The 22740-nt window shown below is 44.2% G+C and overlaps 1 protein-coding gene and 2 pseudogenes across 1 annotated transcript; 1 reads left to right on the top strand and 2 right to left on the bottom strand.

Annotated features, from left to right (window-relative positions):
• Positions 1-1665: 1665 nt before the first annotated feature.
• LOC123454661 lies at positions 1666-3105 on the top strand (annotated as a pseudogene).
• A 295-nt stretch (positions 3106-3400) lies between these two features.
• Positions 3401-3663, bottom strand: LOC101595393 (annotated as a pseudogene).
• A 1031-nt stretch (positions 3664-4694) lies between these two features.
• LOC101595102 (cation-dependent mannose-6-phosphate receptor-like) lies at positions 4695-6798 on the bottom strand. Its single transcript, XM_004651387.2, has one exon. The coding sequence runs from the start codon at positions 6692-6694 to the stop codon at positions 5858-5860; it is 837 nt and encodes a 278-aa protein (XP_004651444.2). The 5' UTR covers positions 6695-6798; the 3' UTR covers positions 4695-5857.
• Positions 6799-22740: the final 15942 nt, after the last annotated feature.

The raw sequence follows: 22740 nt of genomic DNA, 5'->3' as shown, positions 1-22740 counted from the left end.
AGCAAGCTGGTTGTCCGTGGATGGAAAACTACTAAGAGGAAACATAAGAGGATAAAGGGACTCTCATTAAATCAACCTAGCAGGATTCTTGATCAAGACAGATATGACCTGGAAGAGGTGAAGGATGAGGAACCTGATCAGATACGGAGGGTGATCAGATAACATGGGAAAGTTTGAACTTCCCTATGCTCTTCTGTGAGGTTATTTTATTTGCTTTTCTAGAATGTGGTACCAACATACAACCCTTACAGAGCCAAAATAGATCATTTCTCCCTTAAGTTGATTTTCTCAGGTATTAAAAAAAATTATTAGTTATGTACACAGAACCATTGTTAGTCTCCTCCCTGTCCTCCCCCCTCTGCAGAGACCCTCATCATTGGGGAATGTGGGTGTCGTGTATTGTGGGGATGGCCATCAGTTATGAGGAAGAGGTGATGTCTCTGTGCATAATGTCCCAACATGTGGCTCTAACAATCGTTCTGCCCCCTCTTCGGTGAATTTCTTCTCAGGTATTTTTAACAGCAGCGAAGTCTGAGTCAAAATAGAATATTGACTTTTGGTAAACACTGGTGTAGGTTTAACAGTTGGAGAACTAGAAAAATCAGCAGGCTGGAGGGCTGGACTGTGTTGGCCAGAGTTACAGAATGGAACCCACATGATCTCTTCCCTTCTGATGGATGCTGACTACTTACTTCACCACTCTGCTAGGAGCTTTTCAACGTGAAGTTTGTGTCTTCAATAATCAGCTTCTTCTCCTTTTGTCCAAATTTAAAATAAAAAACCTGTTGTGTGAAACCTTTTCCATGGGGAGATGCAAACACACATGCCTATTCCCCTGGGATAAGATGCAAATGATAGAATCAAACACGGTTGCCTTAAAATCCAATTTGAGTGAACCAATGCATCGACTTGACTTACTCTCAGACATGGGTGACTCAAAGGTAGATGCATCACCATTAAGTCCCACCTCATCCTGGGTGGTGACCTCATAGAACCCATACAGCACCCTAGATGGCCAGCAGGCAGCTTTGCTGGTTAGAGTCCCCCTCCCTAGCAGTTGTCTACTGCTTCTAGAACATTGGGGGGGGGGTGTTGTGACCCTGCAAGTTTCAGAGACTTGTTTACCTCTCTCTCTCTCTCTCTAGGAGGGCATGTTTTAATTGGGAAGAAATTGCTACACAGTGAAACCCAAGGGGAAACTAGGGAGAGTGATCCAGTATGGGCATGCTCTGTGATATCCAGGAAAGTACAGGCCTCTAATGAGTTCCTGATGACCGTATGGGAATTGGGGGTTGAGAATTGTAGAGGTTCTCCCAGCTCTTGATTAGGCTTTAACTCAGGAGTTGGGGTGCCGGAAGCTCACAGCCACACGGAACTTCCACTAAGTTAGTAGCCCCCGGTTTCTTATGAATTTCAACAAATGAAATCTACAGTATAGAGGACATGTTTAGGAAGATTTTATTATAGAGATAGTAGAGCCAAAGAGAAGGAAGGAAGAGAGCCTTATCTAGATTGTTCCTCGAGGGCAGGAACAGTGTTTGTTTATGGCCATATACCTGTTGCCTAAGGACAAGGGCATCTTTGAGGTCAAAACTATTTTCGCATTGCCAGTATGATGTCGTTTTCATTCTCATGAATGCAGAGCCCACATGACGTCCAGTGGTGATGTTGCTGCTGATCCTAGCACATGGTGCTGAATGTATAGGCTGGCATTTTCTCAGATGGCAGCCACCCCCTCAAACTCTTGCTCTTTGCGATTTTACAAATATTGAGGCTAATGTCGGGGTAGCATCAACAGGAAATGGAATAATTTTGGACAACATAGTTTATGATGCCTTTGGTAACAGAAACTGGGTGGTCTTTGGTACTATCCACATTGAAGTCGTTGTCCATGTCCAGCTGGTGACTTGCACTGATGCCGAATTCCGTCAGCCGTGGATTGAATTTGAATGGAAAAATGAAGTGACACCTCACACCAGTATGACAGATTTAAGTTATTATCTACAGCATTTATTGAAGTCAATCAACATGAAATGCTTCACTCCAGACAAAGCCCTTTCTGGTTACTGTAGCTTTGTGGCCACCAACCTTTGTACTCATTCCATATTTGGAGAGGTTACACTTGAAAATGTCAGTGCTTAAAAGTCAGATGCTGCTGTTACCAGGTAAGAATTTGTGCAAAGAGTCAGGGAATGGCCTTAAGTCTTGAGGATAAAATCAACTTGCCCCAAAAGAAGACTAGTAGAGAGCCGGGCGCGATGGCGCATGCCTTTAATCCCAGCACTTGGGAGGCAGAGGTAGGAGGATCTCCGTGAGTTCGAAGTCACCCTGAGACTACGTTGTGAATTCCAGGTCAGCCTGGACTAGAGTGAGACCCTACCTCGAAAAACCAAAACAAACAAACAAACAAACAAAAAAACCAACAAACTAGTAGAGGGGCTGGAGAGATGGATTAGCAATTAAGGCTCTTGCCTGAAAAGCCTAAGGACCCAAGTTTGATTCTCCAGGTCCCACATAAGTCTGATGCTCATAGTGGTGCATGCGTCCGGAGTTCATATGCAGTGGCTAGAAATCCTGGTGCACCTATGCTCTCTCTTTCTCTCTCTCTCTCTCTCTCTGACTGTAATAAATAAATAAAAATAAAATATTTTAAAAAAAGACTAATAGAGAAGAATAAACACAAAGTCCTGGAAGGTGTATAGTTAAAATTTAGCTATGGGCTTATTGGACTCCCGAAATCTTTTGTACTCATTCATGCTTTACATTAATATAGAATCAGAGTTCATGCTAAATGCATTCCAGCCAACCATTTATATATATATAGCCTTTTCCCTAAATCAAGAGTGAGTTTAACATTCATAAACAAAGAAACAAAGAAAGAAATACAGAGGTCCTGTTATAGGCCTCCGGAGGGGGGAAATCCCAAAACATGGGAAAGCCCACCTACAGACCTAGACTGGGGTCTTTTATGGAAATTTATTGGATGGGGGCTGAACTAACTCAGGTGTCCAGCCACCAGCAATTTTCAGGAAAGGAAGCAATCTCATCTCTCAATGTTCTCTTCTAGCAAAGGAAGAGATAAGGAAGAACCAGATTTTCCCCTGATGTTCCTGGTCTCTAGCCAAGTGGGGGCTTCGGGACTCCTTGGATTGGAGGAGCAAAGACAAAACCAGATTCTCTCCCTACAGGTCAAGGATGTACCTTGCTTTCCTTTTCAAAGGTACCACCACCCCTAAACTATTTTTTTTTTTGAAATGACAAAGTATTCATTTATTAGAACAGCTCAGGTATTTTTTAAACATGGCTGTCTCACCATTTTAAATTAGAATTGTTTTATAATATTTGGTATACACAAATGGCTGGCACTGATTTTCAGCCAGTTTATAGCAGTAACGACCAATTAGCTCTTGGTGTCTGAATAGTAGCGCTCTTTCCTGGCTCTGTATTTCCTAAAGAAATGTAAGGCTTCTAGCTCTTTCATTACAATTTGCCCCATGCAACAAGTTCTTTGATCTCTGGGTCCTTCAGGACTTTGTTTTTAAGGAAAACATTCTTCAATCGCCTTTTAAAATGGTCAACTCCTTTTGGATAGGCCTGTCCCAGATACAGCAGTTTTTTATAAAGATTTCGTACCTCTCCTCTTAGAGAACTGGCCATTTTCATTTATCACGGAGTTAATCTCCTTTTAACATAACATACTGCTGCCTCCAGACAGACTCCAGCATCCGGAAGACCTAAACTATTTTAATGAGAAGACATAAGTTTCTTTTTTCATGAAGAAAATGCACCAAACACATTCACATTTATATATTTAAAAAAATATTTTATTTATTTATTTGACAGAGAGAGCGAAAGACAGAGGGAGGAAGAGAAAGAGGGGGGAGGGAGGGAGGGAATGGGCACTCCAAAGATGCATGTGCTACCTTGTCTCTCTCTCTCTCAAATAAATAAATAAAATATTTTAAAAAGAATGGCAGAAACAGGGTAGATACATGCGCCTACAAGTCTGCCACTGGACAGACACCCACACTGAGGGAAGGTCTTCATCCCTCCAACTGTCCTTCCACAGACCCAGTCAAGAGCTGTGTCTCTTATTTGATTTTAACCTGATCAAGCTGATAATAGAATTTAACCATCACAAGGTTGTTCACAGTATTCCTTCTTATCTTGTTAATGTTCATGAGATCTATTCTTTCTTTCATTTCTGATATTAAAAGTTTGTACCTTGAGGGATGGCTTAGTTGTTAAGTGCTTGCCTGTGGAGCCAAAGGACCCTGGTTTGAGGCTTGATTCCCCAGGACCCATGTTAGCTAGATGCACAAGGGGGCACATGCGTCTTGAGTTTGTTTGCAGTGGCTGGAGGCCCTGGTGCACCCATTCTCTCTCTCTCTCTCTCTCTCTCCCCCTCTCTCTCCCTCTTTCTGTCTCTGTCTGTTGCTCTCAAATAAATAAGTAAAAATAAACAAAAATCAAACATAAATTTAAAAATACGTTTGTACCTTTTCTTTTTTTCTCAGGCTGGCTAGAGATTTATTAGTCTATTGTTTTTTCAAAGAATCAGCTTTGGATTTCACTGTCTTTCTCCATTGATTTACTATGTTCAATTCCATTTTTTTTGTATGTTTTTTAATCATTAAGTGTTTTTGTACAAAAAGTGTGTTATTGTATTCTTTCTTTTCATTTGAAAACGTATGGGGAAGGGATGCAAACAAGTAACAAGATTTTTTTATAACATTATTTTCTGTTTAGAAAGAAACAAGAACATCATAACCATTCATAGTATCGAGAAGTTAAAAAATGAAATAACTTCATATTCTAAGGTAATAAATGGCTCCCTTTGTGTTCTTGTGTTCAGTGGAGCCATGTTATTTTGTGGCCCAGGAGTTACTATTACAGAAAGATCACCCGGGACTCTAGGCATATAGCCTAAGCAGAAAGATTGAAGCATCCGAGGATTAAAACCTTTCCCCACAGAAAAGTGGCAAGAAGACACTTCCCTGAGCCAGCAGAAGGGACAGGTGAGCAGCACTCCCCACCGACGCAGAGCCACCCACTTCTGCTTCCATTCCCTTTCCAGAAGATCGGGAGAAAGTAAAAGCCACAACCACAGGCATAGGAAAGAAGTGCAATTTAGAAATACCAGCAGAGGGCAACAAGTAAGGACAGCTTTGCTAGCTTCGAACAAGAGGAAAGTCAAGGTTATCCCACCAGAAGGCAAACCTTCCTAATCTTAACTTCCCTTTCCAACTGACCGGACTGCCTGACTAGGTATTTTGACTACATAGGGACTGGTAACATGTCCGCCATCCAGAGCCCAGTTGAAGCTATAAACCCACCCTCAAGAACTACCTATAAATGTGATAACTAGGAAATTCCACATTTTTGTTTCCTGTCCTGATTCCAGAAATGGGAGAATCACCTTGTTGGACTACAACAAGGGAATCACTAAAGTAGTTCGAAGCAGCAAGAAATTACATCCAGATTCTCATGGAGACTAGGGTAGAGTAACAGCATGGGAGCAATCAAATGTATAAATAGTCCTTTGCTTTTGAAAAACTAAATCCAGTGTCTCAAACACTCATGGTGTGTAAAACAAGTAACTGTCTTGTCCACTTCAGCTTTTCTACCTATAATGTCTGACAGCAAGACATAGTCCAGTAGCCTGTGCTTCCACAGGTCCACAACCTAACCTCCAGAGAAAAACTGGGGAGCAAATGGAAAGTAGTGTTAGAAGATAGAAATGGAAAGCAAGAATATTAAGGGTGAGATGAGAGGCAGGTGGAGATGGCTTGAGAAATCTGGCTGAGTGTGCTTTGGTGGTTTGGGAACTGAAGAATGCTGGACATTTAAGGTGCAATCACATTGGTAATAAATGATCATCCCTTTCTTCTGACTCCTCCCCCAGCTGGTCATCCCCCACACCACCATATGCAGCAGGCACATTGCGGGGTTTAGAGCGGCATACAAAGTCACAACCATCTGCTACTAGGTTGCCAAGATCCTGCCAGAAGGCCAAGTGGGGAAACTGCTCCATCCCCTTGGCTCCCACCACCAGTCGTTGGTACAGGAAACCTCCAATGATATAGACAGCAACCAGTGATACAAGTGTAACAAGTAAGATAGATCCCACACTGAGGTGGGAAACCTCTGGGGAACAGGCCAAGCTGCTATCCATCTCAAAGAGGTAGAAACAATCTTGGACTTTGCCGCGCTCCTCAGATACTGGGGTAAAACTGCCCGCGAGAGTGTGCCGATTGCAGGAGATCATCACCACTGCTCCACGCTGCTCCTTGCCACAGTGGTTGTCATATTCATCACCCCCTTTATATATCAACATGATCCAACTACTTCCATTGAAGATGTGAGTCTCGTTGATTCTCCCTACCACTGTCTCCTTTCCATTACTTTTGTTGATTTGCACCAGGCCTGCCCCAGAGGAATGGTTGCTTGCTTCTCGGCATACTCTGAATATGTAGATATATGTGTCTGAACCCTGGCCCACAGTGCTCTCAGAACTTTTGTTAAACGGTGGTTCCAACCTATTCACTAGAGCCAACTCTTTCTTTGATTCTTTATCCTTTTCTCCTACCAGGTCACAAGTTTTTTCTTCCGTCTGCCAGGATTCTTTCACTGCCACAGCCAAGAGTAGCAAGAGTAACAGCCTTGTACTCCAGCAGCTACAGAAGGGGAACATCGTGTGGCAGGCGCCGGAGCCGCCGCGGCCGGACCCCGCTGCCCGCTGCGTCTCTGGGGTGGCGGGGCGCGGCCGGCGCACACGGCCCCGTCCTCTCCTGCCTGGCCCGAGCTCCCCGGGGCGCCTCGCCTCAATTCCATTTTTTAAAAATTAAAAAAAATTATTTATTTGCAAGCAGAGAGAAAGAGAAAGAGAGATAGAGATGGAGAGAAGAGACAGACAAAGAGAGAATTGGCATGCCAGGACCAGGCTACAGCCACTGCAAATGAACTCCAGATGCATGCACCCCTTGTGCATCTGGCTTATGTGGGTCCTGGGAAATTGAACCTGGGTCCCTTGGCTTTGCAGGCAAATGCCTTCTTAACCGCTAAGCCATCTCTCTAGCCCCCTCAATTCCGTTTTAGCCCTAACTCTTTCTTCTTACTTTGGATTAATTTGTTCTACTTTCTCGAGTTTTCTAAGGTGGAAACTTAGATGACTGATTTTAGAAATTTGCTCTTTTCTAACACACACATTCAGAACTATGCATGTACCTCTAAGTGCAGCTCTTGCTGCATCCCACAAATCTCAAGTTATATCTGGGTTTAAGTTCAACATAATTTGTGTGTGTGTGTGTGTGTGTGTGTGTGTGTGCATGTGTGTTGATGGTGCATGTGTCGGGGGTCAGAGGACAACTTTTGGGTGTCAGACTTTGCCTTCAATTCCTTTGAGGCAAGGTCTCATGGTGGTTGGCTCACTGTTGGTTTCACCAGGCTGGCTGGCCTCCGAGCTTCTGCTGAGTTCTTGTGTGCCAACATTACATTTTGTCTGTAGGCGTGGCTAGGATTATAAACAGCTGCCACGGTGTCTGAACTTTTGTGTGGGCGCTGGGCTTCCAGATTTGGGTACTCATGTTTGAGCAAGTGCTTTGATCCACGGAGCCAGCACTCAAGCCCTTTGTTCAAGGCATTTTCTTTTAAGCTTTCTTCTTTGACACATGAGTTATTAAGTGCATTATTTTTCATTCCTCCAATAGATCTAGGAGTTTATTAAAGTTTGTAGTTAGATCTCCAGCCACCTTGCTGGAGGAGGTATCACCATGGGCAGATTTTAGGGTCCAGCCCTAAGGTGTTACTGGGGGTGGAACTAAATTCAGGCCTAAGGTATCAGAGTGCTTGAGCTCTGTTGGGGGTTTGTGGTGTGTGCTTGCTTATGGTGTTGGGGGTATTTCTGTGTGGACCTGGGAAAGGGGGCCCGCTTCTTCTGCCATTGAAACACCCCCCCACCAGATCTGTAAGCCTGAAAGAAATGCCATTCCTTCTATAAACTGTGCCAGGTCTGGAGGTTCACCCTAGCAATGTGAAGTTGACTGTGACACATTCTGTTACTGATTTGAGTCTTTAATTCAAAATGAAAAGAAAGCAGGAACTGGATTGTATTTAATTTTTCGCCCTCAGTACTAGGGGCCAAATCTAGGGCCTTACGCATGCTGTGCACGTGCCCTATCGCTGAGCAACATTCCCAATCTCATTAAAGAAATATTGGATGAAGCCGGGCATGGTGGCGCATGCCTTTAATCCCAGCACTCAGGAGGCAGAGGTAGGAGGATCGCTGTGAATTCGAGGCCACCCTGAGACTCCATAGTGAATTCCAGGTCAGCCTGGGCTAGAGTGATACCCTACCTCAAAATTAAAAAAAAAAAAAAAAAAAAGAAGCCAAAAAGAAATCTCCATTTTTTCACAGCTTTCATTTCCCTCCTAATTATATGTGTTTTCTGTTACTCCCATGAATAGCAGAGTAGTTATAACATCTGTTTTAATGTCCGTGTGGCTGACTCTGTCATCTCGATCACTTCTTAGGCAGCCTGCTTTGCAGGGCTGATTTCTATTCAGTTTTAGGCCTAATTTTCCTGCCTTTTCATATGAGTAGTAACTTTTTAGTGCACGCCAATCATAGTGATTTCATATTGTCAAGCGCTGGACTTTGCGTTCTGTGAAAGACTTCTTTTTCTGCCAGGCTGTTTAAGTTATTTGGGAATTAATTTATGAAGATTTGAAATGTTTGTTTTCATTCTTTTTAAAATTTTATTTATTTGACAGAGAGAAAGAGGAGGGCAGAGAGGGAGAGAGAATGGGTGTGCCAGGGCCTTCAGCCTCTGCAAATGAATTCCATGCACATGCACCACCTTGTGCATCTGGGTTATATGGGTCCTGGGGAATCAAACCTGGGTCCTTTGGCTTTGCAGTCAAGTGCCTTAACTGCTAAACCATCCCTCTAGCCCTGTTTTTACTTTTCCAAAGGTAGATCTAGAATATCTGCTATTGTAAGGCAGTTTAGGTTCACTTTGAAGGCATAGCTCTTCTGGAGTGTCTGACCCTCTGAATGTCCCAGAGACCTCTGCACTGACTAGTGGGAACTTAAGCGATGTTCAGCCCTCTGTGATGTCAGAGATTCCTTAGTAATTCTCTGTCTTGTGGAAGTTGTGCAGCTAGCAGAGTTTGACTGTATATACAATCAGACCGGGCTTTGGCCCGATGTGGAAACTCTGGGGCTGGAGAAATGGCTTAGCAGTTAAGGTGCTTGCCTGCAAAGCCTAAGGACTCATATTTGACTCTCCAGATCCCACATAAGCCAGTCGCACAAAGATGAGGCAAGCTCAAGGTCGCACATGCCCACTAGTTGGTGCAAGCATCTGGAGTTTGATTGCAGTGGCTGAAGCCCTGGCATGCCGACTCTCTCTCTAAAATAAATACTGTTTTTAAAAATTAAAAAAGAGTGCAGAATTCTGGAGCTCAGCATAACTCTTTTCTGCTCTAGTCATTACAGCCACCTGTCCTGTACAAAATCCAGCTGATGTCTAGGTTTCTCTTCCTTGAACGGCAGTCTGGTCGCTGTCTGTGGACAGAAAGCGTGGGCATGGTCAGCTCACTTCTCTCAGAACCTCTCCTCAGGAGCATAGATGGTGCAGGGTATTGTCCAGTATTCAAAACCTCTTCCTATTGCACTGTCCAGTCGTGTTGTGTATAAGGTGAATACTGCTTGGTCCTCATGCTTTCTTCTCACTGGAAATACAAGAACCCACTTCATTCTTAAATTTGAATTTCCAGAAAGGACTGCCAGATTGAAAGAGTGACCAATGTGGAAAACAGTAAGGCCAAGGGAGAAAAGGGTGGAAAAAAGATGATACAAAGTATGGAGAAAACTTAAAAAGAAAACTTTAAAACTCTATAGTTAAAATCCTCAGGAAGGTAAGAGAAGTTAGTATGTACATTAAATAAAAGGAAAAACTAAAAAGTCATGAAATTTTTCTTTTTAAAAAATGGACTTTTAAAAATCATATATATGCTGTCATGAATAAAAACTTCAGTAGAAATTCTTTTTTTCTCAATTTTTATTAACATTTTCCATGATTCTAAAAAATATCCCATGGTAAAATATCCCACTTTCCCCTTAGAAATTCCATTCTCCATCATATCTCCTCCCCATCTCAATCATTCTACTTACATATATGCAATACCAGCCTTTTAAGTACCCTCTTCCCTTCCTTTCTCTTCCCTTTATATCTCTTTTTTAACTTACTGGCCTCTGCTACTGAGTTTTTTCCTTCTCACGCAGAAGCCCAATCATCTGTAGCTAGGATCCACATATAAGGGAGAACATGTGGCGCTTGGCTTTCTGGGCCTGGGTTACCTCACTTAGTATAATCCTTTCCAGATCCATCCATTTTTCTACAAATTTCATAACTTCATTTGTCTTTACCACTGAGTAGAACTCCATTGTATAAATGTGCCATATCTTCATCAGTAGAAATTCTTAAAAGCACAATAAAAATTTTTGACAAAGTAAAAAATAAGAAAAGCAGAAGAGAAAAAAGGCTTTATCTTTTTTTCTTAAATCAAGACAGCACACATTTCAACCAAAAGTATCTCTAGAAAGAGATGGAAGACATTAAAGCCTCATTCTTTTTTTCTCAATTTTTATTAACATTTTCCATGATTATAAAAAAATATCCCATGGTAATACCCTCCCTCTCCCTGACTTTCCCCTTTGAAATTCCATTCTCCATCATATCCCCTCCCCATCTCAATCAGACTCTCTTTTATTTTGATGTCATGATCTTTTCCTCCTCTTATGATGGTCTTGTGTAGGTAGTGTCAGGCACTATGAGGTCATGGATATCCAGGCCATTTTATGTCTGGAGGGAGCACGTTGTAAGGAGTTCTACCCTTCCTTTGGCTCTTACATTCTTTCCGCCACCTCTTCTGCATTAGACCCTGAGCCTTGGACATTGTGATCGAGATGTTAGTCAGTACTCCAGTCACTTCTTTTCAGTATTCTTCTGAGTCATCCCAAAGTCACTTCCATATGAAAAGAGAAGACTCTCTACCCAAAGTGAGAGTAGCATTAATATAAGAGTATAAATATTAAGAGAAGTACTTACTGAGCAGATAAGCATAGTATATACATTTTTCCAGACATAAGCAGATGGTACACCCCTAGGGCTCATGACTACCCCTGTTATAGGTTTTCAGTATCAGGGATGTGTTGTCCTCCATGGAGTGGGCCTCCAGTCCAATCGGAGGGCAGTTGGTTTCCACCATGTGAGATCTGCCACTATTGCACCTGTTGGCTCATTTGGCCTGGCTGGCCAATTATAAGGCATGCAGTGTCCACTGTTGAGTATCTTCACTGGTGGTATCTCTTTCTCCCATTGAACTACATGTAGAATGGCTTCTTCCAGCTTTCTAGCTGGTCTACATGGAAGAGGTTATCAGCTTAATTCCAGTGGGATTTCTCAGTGGCCTTGCAGCCCAAGTATGTGGAGTCTTCAGCAATAGGGTCTTACCATCTATTCTTGGTGGGAAACCAAGGGCCTCGGCAATGGTCTATAATGTTTTGGGGGCATCATGGACCTCCCTGGCCAACAACTCACTGGAGGTATCCCATCCCTGTGTTTGCCAATATTTTGTTGAGAATTTTTGCATCTATGTTCATGAGGGAGATTGGTCTGTAATTTTCTTTTTTTGTTCTTTGTCTAGTTTTGGTATCAGAGTGATGCTGGCTTCATAGAAGAAATTTGGTAGAATTCCTTCCTTTTATGTTTTATGGAAAAATTTGAGAAGCTTTGGTGTTAGTTCTTCCCTGAAAGTCTGGTAAAATGCACCAGTGAATCCATCTGGGCCTGGATTTTTTTGTTGGGAGATTTTTGATAATTGCTTGGAACTCTAACCAGCAACAAGTCTCTGGAGTTCCAATTCTGCCCCTACAGCTAGGCTACTCACAGTGTTTGAAAACTTCATCTGGGACCAGCAGCTCTCCTTAGCAGCCATCTCATGGCCTGAGCATCCCCACTGGTTCTCCACTGAAATCCACGGTTCATCCTCATGGCTCCATTGGGTCTCCATGAAGGCATCCAGCAAATCTGCTTCACATTGCCCAGGGTCATTTCCAAAACACAAGACCATGTTGCAAACTCAATGAACCTCTCTTTCCTGTATTTCTTATACTCTACAATACCAGGTAGGATGCTAATTTGTTAATCCAGGGAGGGGGGAAATAAAGCAGACTTTGAAGAACAGGACATTCCTTGATCACTCAGACCCCTTCAAAAGAGTACATTCTTCCTGTTGCCCAAGTGCAGGTCAGCTGGCCCAATCTCAATGATTGTAATCTTTCAGTCAACTGCAAGTGAATGGGCAGCAGTTTAGGCCTAAAGATTTCATTTTTCCTGTGCCATATCCCTTTGCTCACACCAATCCATTTCTACACAAGGAAACCCTGCACAACTTCTCAAGACATGGCCATAAGAGCAAGCTTCTAGCCCAGTCCAGGCAAAGCTCTTTCTCACCCTCATAAACCAAACTTCACATTCCATAGTTCTTACTGCATTCAGGTCTTGCAACTCTGACCAGAATAGTCCATCAAGCTATACTTACAGCCCTGCAAGGCGACTCTTAGGCCAAGGTTTCAAATCCTTCCACAGTCCTCTTGTAAATCAGCTCCAAAAGGCCAAAGCCACACAGTTAGGTGTCTAGCAGCAAATGACACCACTCCTCAGTACCAACATTACTGTTAGAGTCAGGTTTGCACTGCTGGTAGGAATCACCTGACCAAGAGCAGCCTGTGGGGGGTAAAAAGGTTTATTTCACCCTATAGACTCAAGGGGAAGCTCCATGATGGCAAGAGAAAACGATGGCATGAGTAGAGGGTGGACATCACCCGCTGGCCAACATCAGGTTGACAATAGCCAACAGGAGAGTGCACCAAGCACTGGCAAGGGGACACTGGCTACAATACCCATGAGCCCACCCCCAACAATACACCACCTCCAGAAGGCATTAATTTTCAAATCATCAGCTAGGAACCTAGCATTCAGAAACCCAAGTTTATGGGGGACACCTGAAACAAACCACATACCCTTCCCATTTTCCTATTCCCCCCTTATTTTGTTTTTTGAGGTAGGGTCTCACTCTAGACAGGCTGACATGGAATCTCTGCCCCCCAAGTGCTGGGATTAGAGGTTGTGTGCCACCACACCAGGCTCCATTCCCCTTCTTGATCACCTAGTTATTCCAGTTCATCGCTTGTCGCATCTTTGTGTTTGTGGGATACAGATCTCCAGGGGATACACTTGGGCCAGCACCTGGTATTCTGCAGTTTTCCTTTGAGTTGTGTTTGCAATCACAGGAGAAGAGGACTGCCAGGGAACATGTTTGCATGGACATGGGCTATGCTGGTGAGCTGACCACCAGAGACAAGTTAAGGTGCGCTCCATCGGCAGGAAAAGCATCAGGTCTAGACTACAGGGTCTCTGTGCTCACACTTGCTAATGTGTTTCCCTTCAACCTCATAAGAGGGCAGACACTGATTCTAGATGATAAATTCCTTTCCTTACCCCTTAGTGTCACAGGAGCCTTAATTTCAATGCATGGGAAATACTCAGTGAGCTAGCTTCCAGCTAGATAATTCAGGAATGGTAATGGTTCACTTTCCCTTGATCTCCAGGAGTCCCCAGTATTGATTCCACAAACCTACTTGCCTGCAGTTTTATCCTGGGGTTACCCAGGATATGTTTTTGAAGCACTTACTCCCTTTTAGAAACTCACATCATATCGATCCAGAGGACTGGCTTTGTGCTGCTCTCCAGCCTCAAAGAGAGGAATAAACTTAAAGGAAACACACAGTTTATGTGCTTATTAATTAATGAGCCAGGTGCTCGGAACCACTGAAGGTCATTTATTAAAAAATACATATTTTATACCTCTTGTGTGTTCTCAGCAGCAGGAACTTTACAATTAGCAGAATAATAAGTGCCTGCCTTATTTGAACGAAGCTTCGCTTAGGTGGGTGAGGAGTGAGAGAATCATGCAAAGTGGTGTTAGATCTCCAAAGGGAAATGAAGTGGGGCAAAGAGGCAGAGGCCATTGGAGCAAGAGAGGCCCGCTGTGTCCTGCGTCAGTTAGACACGGTGGCCAGGGAAGCCACCAGGCTGGGAGCTCTGAAATGAAGTAAAAGTACAAGGAGGGAGGAAACTGTGTGGGGACAGCGCTTGGTAGCATTTCAGGCAGAGGAAACAGTGATCCCCCCCCCCCCAAACACCTTCCATGCAGGCCCCTTTCAAGTCTAATATGTTAAAGTGATTGAGTGAGAAGTGTGGAGAGGAAGCCAAAGCCATTTTGATGAGGAACTTATTACTGAAGTTCCTCAGAGGAGGGTCACACCAGGCCACTGTGGGCCACATGGGAAGAGGCACGTGGCTTGACCAGGAAGTTTCTCAAGTGGAAAAGCAAAGAAGATGTGGTTTAGACCATGTATACAGTATTTCAGGAGGTTCTTTTGAAAATGTTAATTGAACTGAGACTCAAGATGAACAGGAGTTTCAACTTACCTATGTTTATATAACAAAATCACACACCCCAAATGGTATAAACCAATGCCATTTTATTATGAAATTTTTCTTGAGGTTAGGAATTCAGGTGGGATCTGGTGGGAATGGCTTGCCTCCACTCTGCAATGTTAGGGTCTTATCCCAAAAGGCTTGCCTGTCTGGGGGTAACTCAGCTGGGGGATGAAGCCATTTCCAAGTGTGTTCATTCACATTTCCGGAACCCATGGCACCTATGAAATTGAACTCATTTGGGAAAGGGGACTTTGTTGGTATATAACTGGATGAAAGTTTCTCAAGATGAGGCCACCCTGTATATACAGGGGGCTCTCGATCCAACAACTGGTGTCTTTAGAAAAGGAGAGAGAGAGAGAGAAGGAAGGAAAGAGAGGAAAAACTCTTCTTCCACCCTTTTAGCCTCTGTGCTATGACCCAAATCCAACTGAGAAAAGAGGGAGAAAAAAAATTGAGTTTACTTTTATACAATAATAATGGTTGTGTTCCTATGCTCTGGGAGAAGAAGGACAGGGGAAACCCTGGCTTTCCACCCTACACCTTGCCTTCAGGCTGGCAGAGTGGGCTGGGGGCTTCTTAAAGAGCTTTTCCTATACTTGCCCTTTCTCAATAGCCTCAGCTCAAAATAATCCTTTTACCTAGATGACATATGAGAGAAGGGGCATTCTGAGCTATGAATTGCCAGTAACCAAGGAAGCTCGGAGGTATGGGATGGAGACCACAACAACCCCAGAAGAAGCCAACTTCCTCCATCCCTTGGTCTCAGACTTCTGCCTTCAGACCGAGAGAGAATGAATCTCTATTCTTGTTAGTCATTGTGCTTGTAATCTCTTCTGGAAGACGTAGGGAACCAGGGCTATCCTGGGGTAAAGTGACTACACATGCCCCTCTGCATACGTCAGCTTTGCACTGTGTAGTGCTGGGTTCTGAGAGGGAAGGCCGTTTCCCCCAAAGTAAATGTCCCATGGCCATCCAAAGACCAAGGACAGAGTCACAAGGTTTCTTCTTTCTTAGCCTTGTATGTCACTGCCACCACACAGTCACAAGTCTAGACAGGCACAAAGAGAATAGATAGACACCATCTCCGAATTCAAGGCATGTCAAAGAATTAATTGATGGCCACGTCATACAGCCTCAAAGAATTAGCCATTTGGAGCGAAGCCTAGAGAAGGACCACATTTGCTATCTGAAGCAATTAAAACGGAAGAAAATCTCAGGCCCTCAGTCACACTAACTGCATTAAAATTTTTTTTAATTGATTTATTTATTAGAGATACAGAGAAGGAGAAAGGGGGAGAATGGGTATACCAGGCCTCTAGCCACTGCAAACAAACTCCAGATATATGCACCACCATGTGCATCTGGCTTATGTAGGACTTGGAGAATCGAACCAGGGTCCTTAGGCTTCACAGGCATGTGCCTTAACCACTAAGCCATCTCTCTAGCCCCTACTAACTGCATTTTTAAGGACTCAGTAACTACACGTGGCCCATGGCTATGGTAGCGGCCAACTACCATACAGAGCATTCCCATCGTGACAGAAGGTCCCACTGAACAGTGCTGCCTAGCCAGAGCGAACACAAGAGACAAAGGCTCTAAGTTGGGAAGTAATTTGGCTCATAGGAGGAACAGAAAACACTGGCTTTCAGGACACGTTCTGTGGCTTAATTTTACTGTGCTGTGCCCAGTGGCTAGTGAATCCCAGGCCCCTCACAGAAGTTGTGGGATGAAGAAATGCATGAATGATGCTCAAGTGCACCAAGTGTATCATTCTAGAGAAAAGTAGAAGGTAATGAGACTGGGGAGGGACCCAGGGGTCATATTAGAGTAAGACCTTTCTGAACATTTTAAGGAAGTTATATATTAACTTTAAATAGGACCTGACTAATACACTAGCTTATATTTTAAATATGCATGAATAGGAGATCTTTGCAAAAAATATTATTGTGGTTAGGTAGTTTACTTATTAGTAATATATTCTACTGCAAGTGACAGAAATCCAAGAGCAATCATGCGTAATTGAGCTAGGAACAATTTCTCTCTCATGTTACCTATTTGCAGGATGGTGTGGTGACTCGAAAGTGGCCAGGAACCTGGGCTTTTGGTTGAGATTTCTGCCTTAATTTGGAAAGAGGTCAGCATTGGGCCCAGCTGAGGAGAAATGGGGAGTGAAGCTGCTGCCCTTCATATCTAGGATTGACCTTTTGAGCTCTTTAACTAAGTTACATCTGTGAATACTTTTCCCACAAAGGAGATCATATTCACACGCACCAGCTGTTAGGACTTAGATATGCCTTATTTTAAGGGTATGTCTCAGAACTTGCACTTAAAACTTTATCATATGAGCACACCAACTTTGCAAGAAATGGTGAGGTTTATAATGCTTATTCTAGGAATTGTGGGTTCACCTTCAAAGGAGATGTCTTTGGATGAAGAGGTGCTGGAGTCCTTACCACTCAATGGTCAGAGTGAAATAGGAACACGGGGGATGTCTGCCAACGGGCTGGAGGAACAGTGTGAAAAGATGCTGATGTCCTTCCTCCAAGGGAGGGGCCCGGACAAGAGGTCTGCTAGTGTTCAGGTCCAGGGACAGGACCTAGTCAGACCAAAGAATTGCGGGTTTTAGAATGCCAGGTGGAAGAAGGATGAGGTCAGTGGTAGTGACCCTCCATCTTTTGGCAACAATAAAAATAGATACCTGCTAAAGGCAAGCGAGCTTTGAGCATTCTGGGGCAATTCTTGAGGATACCAGAACTTTCCACCCTATAGTCATTAAATCCATTGACCCTCACCAGAAACTCATGCCCCCCCCCCCCAGTGGCATCTGTATCCCTTTGAAAATGCTAAGGTATTTTATTCATGTACAGCTAGGGACTGGATGCTTGTACCTCGCAGATTTTCTGTTGCAGTCAGGTCCCCATTGTTGGTAGAAATCACCCAACCAAGACAGCTTGTGGGGAAAAGAGGTTTATCTTGGCTTACAGGCTCGAGGGAAAGCTCCATGATGGCAGGGGAAAATGATGGCATGAGGAGAGGGTGGACATCATCCCCTAGCCCACATAAGGTGGACAATAGGAACAGGAGAGTGTGTCAAACACTGGCAAGGGGAAACTGACTATAACACCCATAAGCCCAACCCCAACAATACACTCCTTCCAGGAGGTGTTAATTTTCAAATGAACATCAGCTGGGAACCTAGTATTCAGAACACCTAAGTGTATGGGGGACACATGAATCAAACCACCACATTCTGCCCCTGGCCCCCATAAACTGGTAACCATACATGATGTAAAATGCAATGCATTCATCCAACTTTAAAAGTCCCCATAATTTTTTTATAAATTCCAATGATATCCATATATTCCCATAGTCCAAGATCTTTTAACTGAGCCATAATACCAAAAAATAACCTTAAAACCCAGAATGACACAGAATAAGCATTCACACTGCAAAAGATGGCATTGGGTATAGCAAAGAAATATTCAACTAATACAAGATCTAAACAGGGCAAACATCAAACGCTGTAGCTCCAAGTCTAACAACTCTAGTCAGTGGCAAATCTCCAAGTCTGATAATTCTAACTAGCAACAAGTCTCTGGAGCGTCAATTCTGCCCCTCCAGCTAGGCTACTCACAGTCCTGGAAAACTTCTTCAGGGCGGCAGCTCTCCTTGGCAGTCATCTTGTGGTCCCGGCATCTCCACTGGGTCTCTACTGCAACCCACAGTTCATCCTCTTGGCTCCCTGGGGTCTCCATGCAGGCATCCAGCAAACCTGCTTCACACTGTCCATGGCCATTTCCAAAACACAAGACTGTGTTGCAAACTCAATGACCCTCTCTTTCTTGCATTTCTTATACTCCACAATACCAGGTAGGGTGCCAATTTGTTAATCCAGGGGAAATAAATTAGACTTTGAAGAACAGGACATTTGTTGAGCACTCAGTCTCCTTCAAAAGAGTCTACATTCTTCCTGTTGCCCCAGTGCAGGTCAGCTGGCCCAACCTCAAAGGTTGTAATCTCTCAATTGCAGCTGAACTGCCAGTAGTTCACCCAAAGATTTTTCTTTCTGTGCCATATCCCTCTGCTCACACCAGCCCATTTCTACACAAAGCAACCCTGCACAACTTCTCAGGACATGGGCATAAGAGCAAGCTTCACACACAAACTGGTAGCCCAGTCCAGGCAAAGCTCTTTTTCACCCTCATAAGCCAAACCTCACAGTCCATAGTTCTTACTGCATTCAGGTCTTTCAACTCTGACCAGAATAGTCCATCCAGCTGTACTTAGAGCCCTGCAAGGTGTCTCTTAGTCCAGAGTTTCAAATCCTTCCACATTCCCCTTGAAAATCAGCTTCAAAAGGCCAGAGCCACACAGTCAGGTGTCTAGCAGCAATCCCACTCCTCGGCACCACTTTACTGTTGTAGTCAGGTTCGCATTGCTGGTAGAAATCACCCAACCAAAAGCAGCTTATGGGAAAGAGGTTTATTTTGGCTTACAGGCTTGAGGGGATGTTCCATGATGGCAGGGGAAAACAATGATACGAGCAGAGGATTGACATCACCCCCTGCCCACGTAAGGTGGACAACAGGAACAGGAGAGTGTGCCAAACACTGGCAAGGGGACACTGGCTATAACACCCATAAGCTGGCCCCCAACAATACACTCCCTCCAGGAGGCGTTAATTCCCAAATCTCCCTCAGCTGGGAATCTAGCATTCAGAACACCTAAGTGTATGGGGGACACCTGAATCAAACCACCACACTTCCTCATGGACCATCATCCCTCTTGTTCAAAGCAGTCTTTCAGTGGTGATTTTGTAAGACCCCCAAAACGAGGACCCCACGCTCTGCCCGGATATGGCAACACCCCAAATCACTCACAAGAAGTGGTCTTGATGCAAACTGCAAGAGGATTTTATTCCAAGCGCGCTGGGGCCCACAGTTGTATACCGCTCAGGGGTAGAGGACTGCAGAGCCCCGAATCGAATGCAGGAATGGGACAGTTTTTATAGGGTTTCTAACAAAGCCTGTGCATTAGATCAATCATTTTTTTAATATCAGGAGTCCACGGGGTGCGAGCCAGTCAGTTTGTGCCACTCCATAGTTTCTAAGCCAATTAGTTTAATTTGTTCAAGCCCCTCGTGGACCAATCAGTCTCCTATGACCTTGGAGGTCAGCATTTGCGCAGGTCCTTGGGTGGGGGTAGCAGAGTGTGGTATCAGTCTCCTATGACCTTGGTGGTCTGAGGCAGGCTGCTACGGCTTATGGTGCGGGCTACTAAGGCTTACAATGTGGGCTATTAAGGCTTATGGTGCAGGCTATTTACAGAAACCAAATAAGTGGTTTACTTTATTACTCATTTCCCATCCTTGAGGGCTATCTCATGCCCTTTTTACCTAGTTTTATATTAGGAGCGGGCTCTGATATAATGAGAAGAGGGATTCTTTACTTGCTTCCAACAGAGAGTAAAGCCTGGAGTTTAAGGTATGCAGGGGCCCGCTTAAGCTCCCTTTGGAGCGTGATAGTATTTCTGGGCTTCTGAATTCTTGGGCCTTTCAATTTGTGGGGTGAACAGACCCTTGCTGACATCGCAGTTAGCCAGAAGGTGAAACCCTGCATCACTGACCATGGCTCAAGCAATGGGACCTTCTTGAATGACAAGAATATTGAGCCACGCAGAAGAGAAGGGTGTGCTTAAATTTGGCTCCAGTAGCAGAGAGTAAGTCTTGCTTCATGACTGCTCGGACACCTCTGAGCTGCAGCAGAAGGAAGGTGAGAATGAAGAGCAGCAGGAAGTTGTGTCTAATGGCGTGCGAGCTAAGGAACAACCACAAATATTGAGACACTTTTTCCTTCTTGGGAGGCTTGGGGATTGATTCAAGTTGCGCTGTGCTGTTTTCTGTAACGCCTCGTTGCCTCGCGCCTTTCCGCTGTTGCTGACCAGCTGTTTCAGTTTAAAAGCCCTGACGCTGTGTTTTGTTGAACTTGTTCTGTGGTGCCCCAGCCGTGTGCCTTGGCCATTGGTTTTCAGAGCAATGACATGCAGCAGTGAGAAGTGCGGTGCCTTCCGAAGCCCTGCCACAGGAACTAAAGCTCCACTAAAGGGCAGTCATGGCTTTTTCTTTTTTGCACAGTGTTGCAGTCAGGTTCACATTGCTGCCAGACAACACTGAACTAAGAGCAGCTTGTGGGGGGAATAAAAGACAAAATAATGGCTTGCAGGCTCAAGGGGAAGCTCCATGATGGCAGGGGAAATCGGTGGCATGAGCAGATGGGCATCACCCCCTGGCCAACATCAGGTGGAAAACAGCAACAGGAGAGTGCGTCAAACACTGGCAAGGAGAAACTGGTTATGTCACCCATAAGCCTGCCCCCAACAATACACTCCCTCCAGGAGGCAGAGGCTTAATTCCCAAAAGTTCATCAGCTGGGAACCTAGTAGTCAGAATGCCTCAGTTTATTGGGGACACCTAAATCAAACCACCAGATTCCTGGCCCCTATAAACTGATCACCATTGATGATATAAAATGCATTGCATTCATCCAACTTTAAAAGTCCTCATACTTTTTAACAATCCTAATGACGTTCGAACATCCCCATAATCCAAGGTCTTTTAACTGAGCCATAATACCAACCCCCCCCCACAACCTGTAATGGCACAGAATAAACATTCACACTGTAAAATATGGCATTGGGAATAGCAAAGAAATATTCAATGAATACAAGATTTAAACAGAGCAAACATCGAACTGTGTAGTTCCAAGTCCAACAACTCGAGTTAGTGGCAAATCTCCAAGTCTGATAATTCTGACCAGCAACGAGTCTGTGGAATTCCAATTCTGCACCTCTAGCTATTCTACTCCTAGTCCTAGAACTCTTCATCCAGGGTTGGCAGCTCTCCATAACAGCCATCTTGTAGTCCTGGCATCTCCACCGGGTCTCCTCTGAAACCCACAGTTCATCCTCTCGGCTCCACTGGGTCTCCATGCAGTCATCCAGTGAACCTGCTTCCACTGCCCATGGCCATTTCCAAAACACAAGACTGTGTTGAAAACTGAATGACCCTCTCTTTCCTGCATTTCTTATACTCTACAATGCCAGGTAGAGTGCCAATTTGTTAATCCACGGGGGATAAAGCAGACTTTGAAGAACAGGACATTCCTTGAGCACTAAGGCTACTTCAAAAGTCTACATTCTTCCTGTTGCCCCAGTGCAGGTCAGCTGACCCAATCTCAAAGGTTATAAGCAATCATTTAATTGCAGCTGAAGGGGCAGAATTTCAGCCCAAAGATTTAATTTCTGTGCCATATCCCACTGCTCATAGCATCCATTTCTATGCAATGCAGCCCTGTACAAGTTCTCAGGACCTGGGCATAACAGCAAGTCTCTTATACAAACTGCTTCTAGTCCAGTCCAGACAAAGCTCCTTTTCACCCACATAAGCCAAACCTCACAGTCCATAGTTCTTACTGCATTCAGGTCTTTCAACTCTGACCAGAATAGTCCATCAAGCTGTACTTATAGCACTGCAAGGCATCTCAGGCCAAGGGTTCAAATCCTCCTATATTCCTCTTACAAATCAGCTCCAAAAGGCCAAAGCCACACAGTCAGGTGTCCAGCAGCAAATGACCTCACTCCTGGGTACCATTTACTGTTGTAGTCAGGTTCACATTGCTGCCAGAAAACACTGGACCAAGAGCAGCTTGTGTGGGGGGGGGAAGGGTTTATTTTGGCTTACAGGCTTGAGGGAAGCTCCCTGATGGCAGGGGGAAACAATGGCACGAGCAGTGGGTGGACATCTCTAGGCAGAATGGCAATCATCAAAAAATGAACTAAAAAAAAAAAAAAGAAATTAAATGACAACAAATTCTGGGCAGGATGAGGGACCGTACTATTTGTGGGAGTGTAAACTGGTACAGCCATGGCAATCAGTATGGTAGTTTCTCAAGAAGCTAAAGCAGAGCCCCATAAAACCCAGCTGTTTCACTACTGGGCAAAACCCCAAAGGAGTCCACAGCCATAGAGATGCACATATCCATGCTTATTGTTGCTATTTACAATAGCAGGGAAACGAAATCAGCCTAGGTGTCCATCAACAGATGAGAAGATACCGAAAATGTGGTGCATGTAAACTATAGATTTTATTTAGTGGTAAAGAAAATTTAAA

The sequence above is a fragment of the Jaculus jaculus genome, chromosome 14, assembly GCF_020740685.1.
Source record: "Jaculus jaculus isolate mJacJac1 chromosome 14, mJacJac1.mat.Y.cur, whole genome shotgun sequence".
Classification (NCBI taxonomy): Eukaryota; Metazoa; Chordata; class Mammalia; order Rodentia; family Dipodidae; genus Jaculus; species Jaculus jaculus.
The sequence above is the reverse complement of the archived record's forward strand: the minus strand, read 5'-3'. Positions and strand labels throughout refer to the sequence as shown.

What these genes read in the sequence shown, in the direction of transcription:
- LOC101595102 (XM_004651387.2), bottom strand. Translation starts at nt 6,694, where the DNA reads ATGTTCCCCTTCTGTAGCTGCTGGAGTACAAGGCTGTTACTCTTGCTA.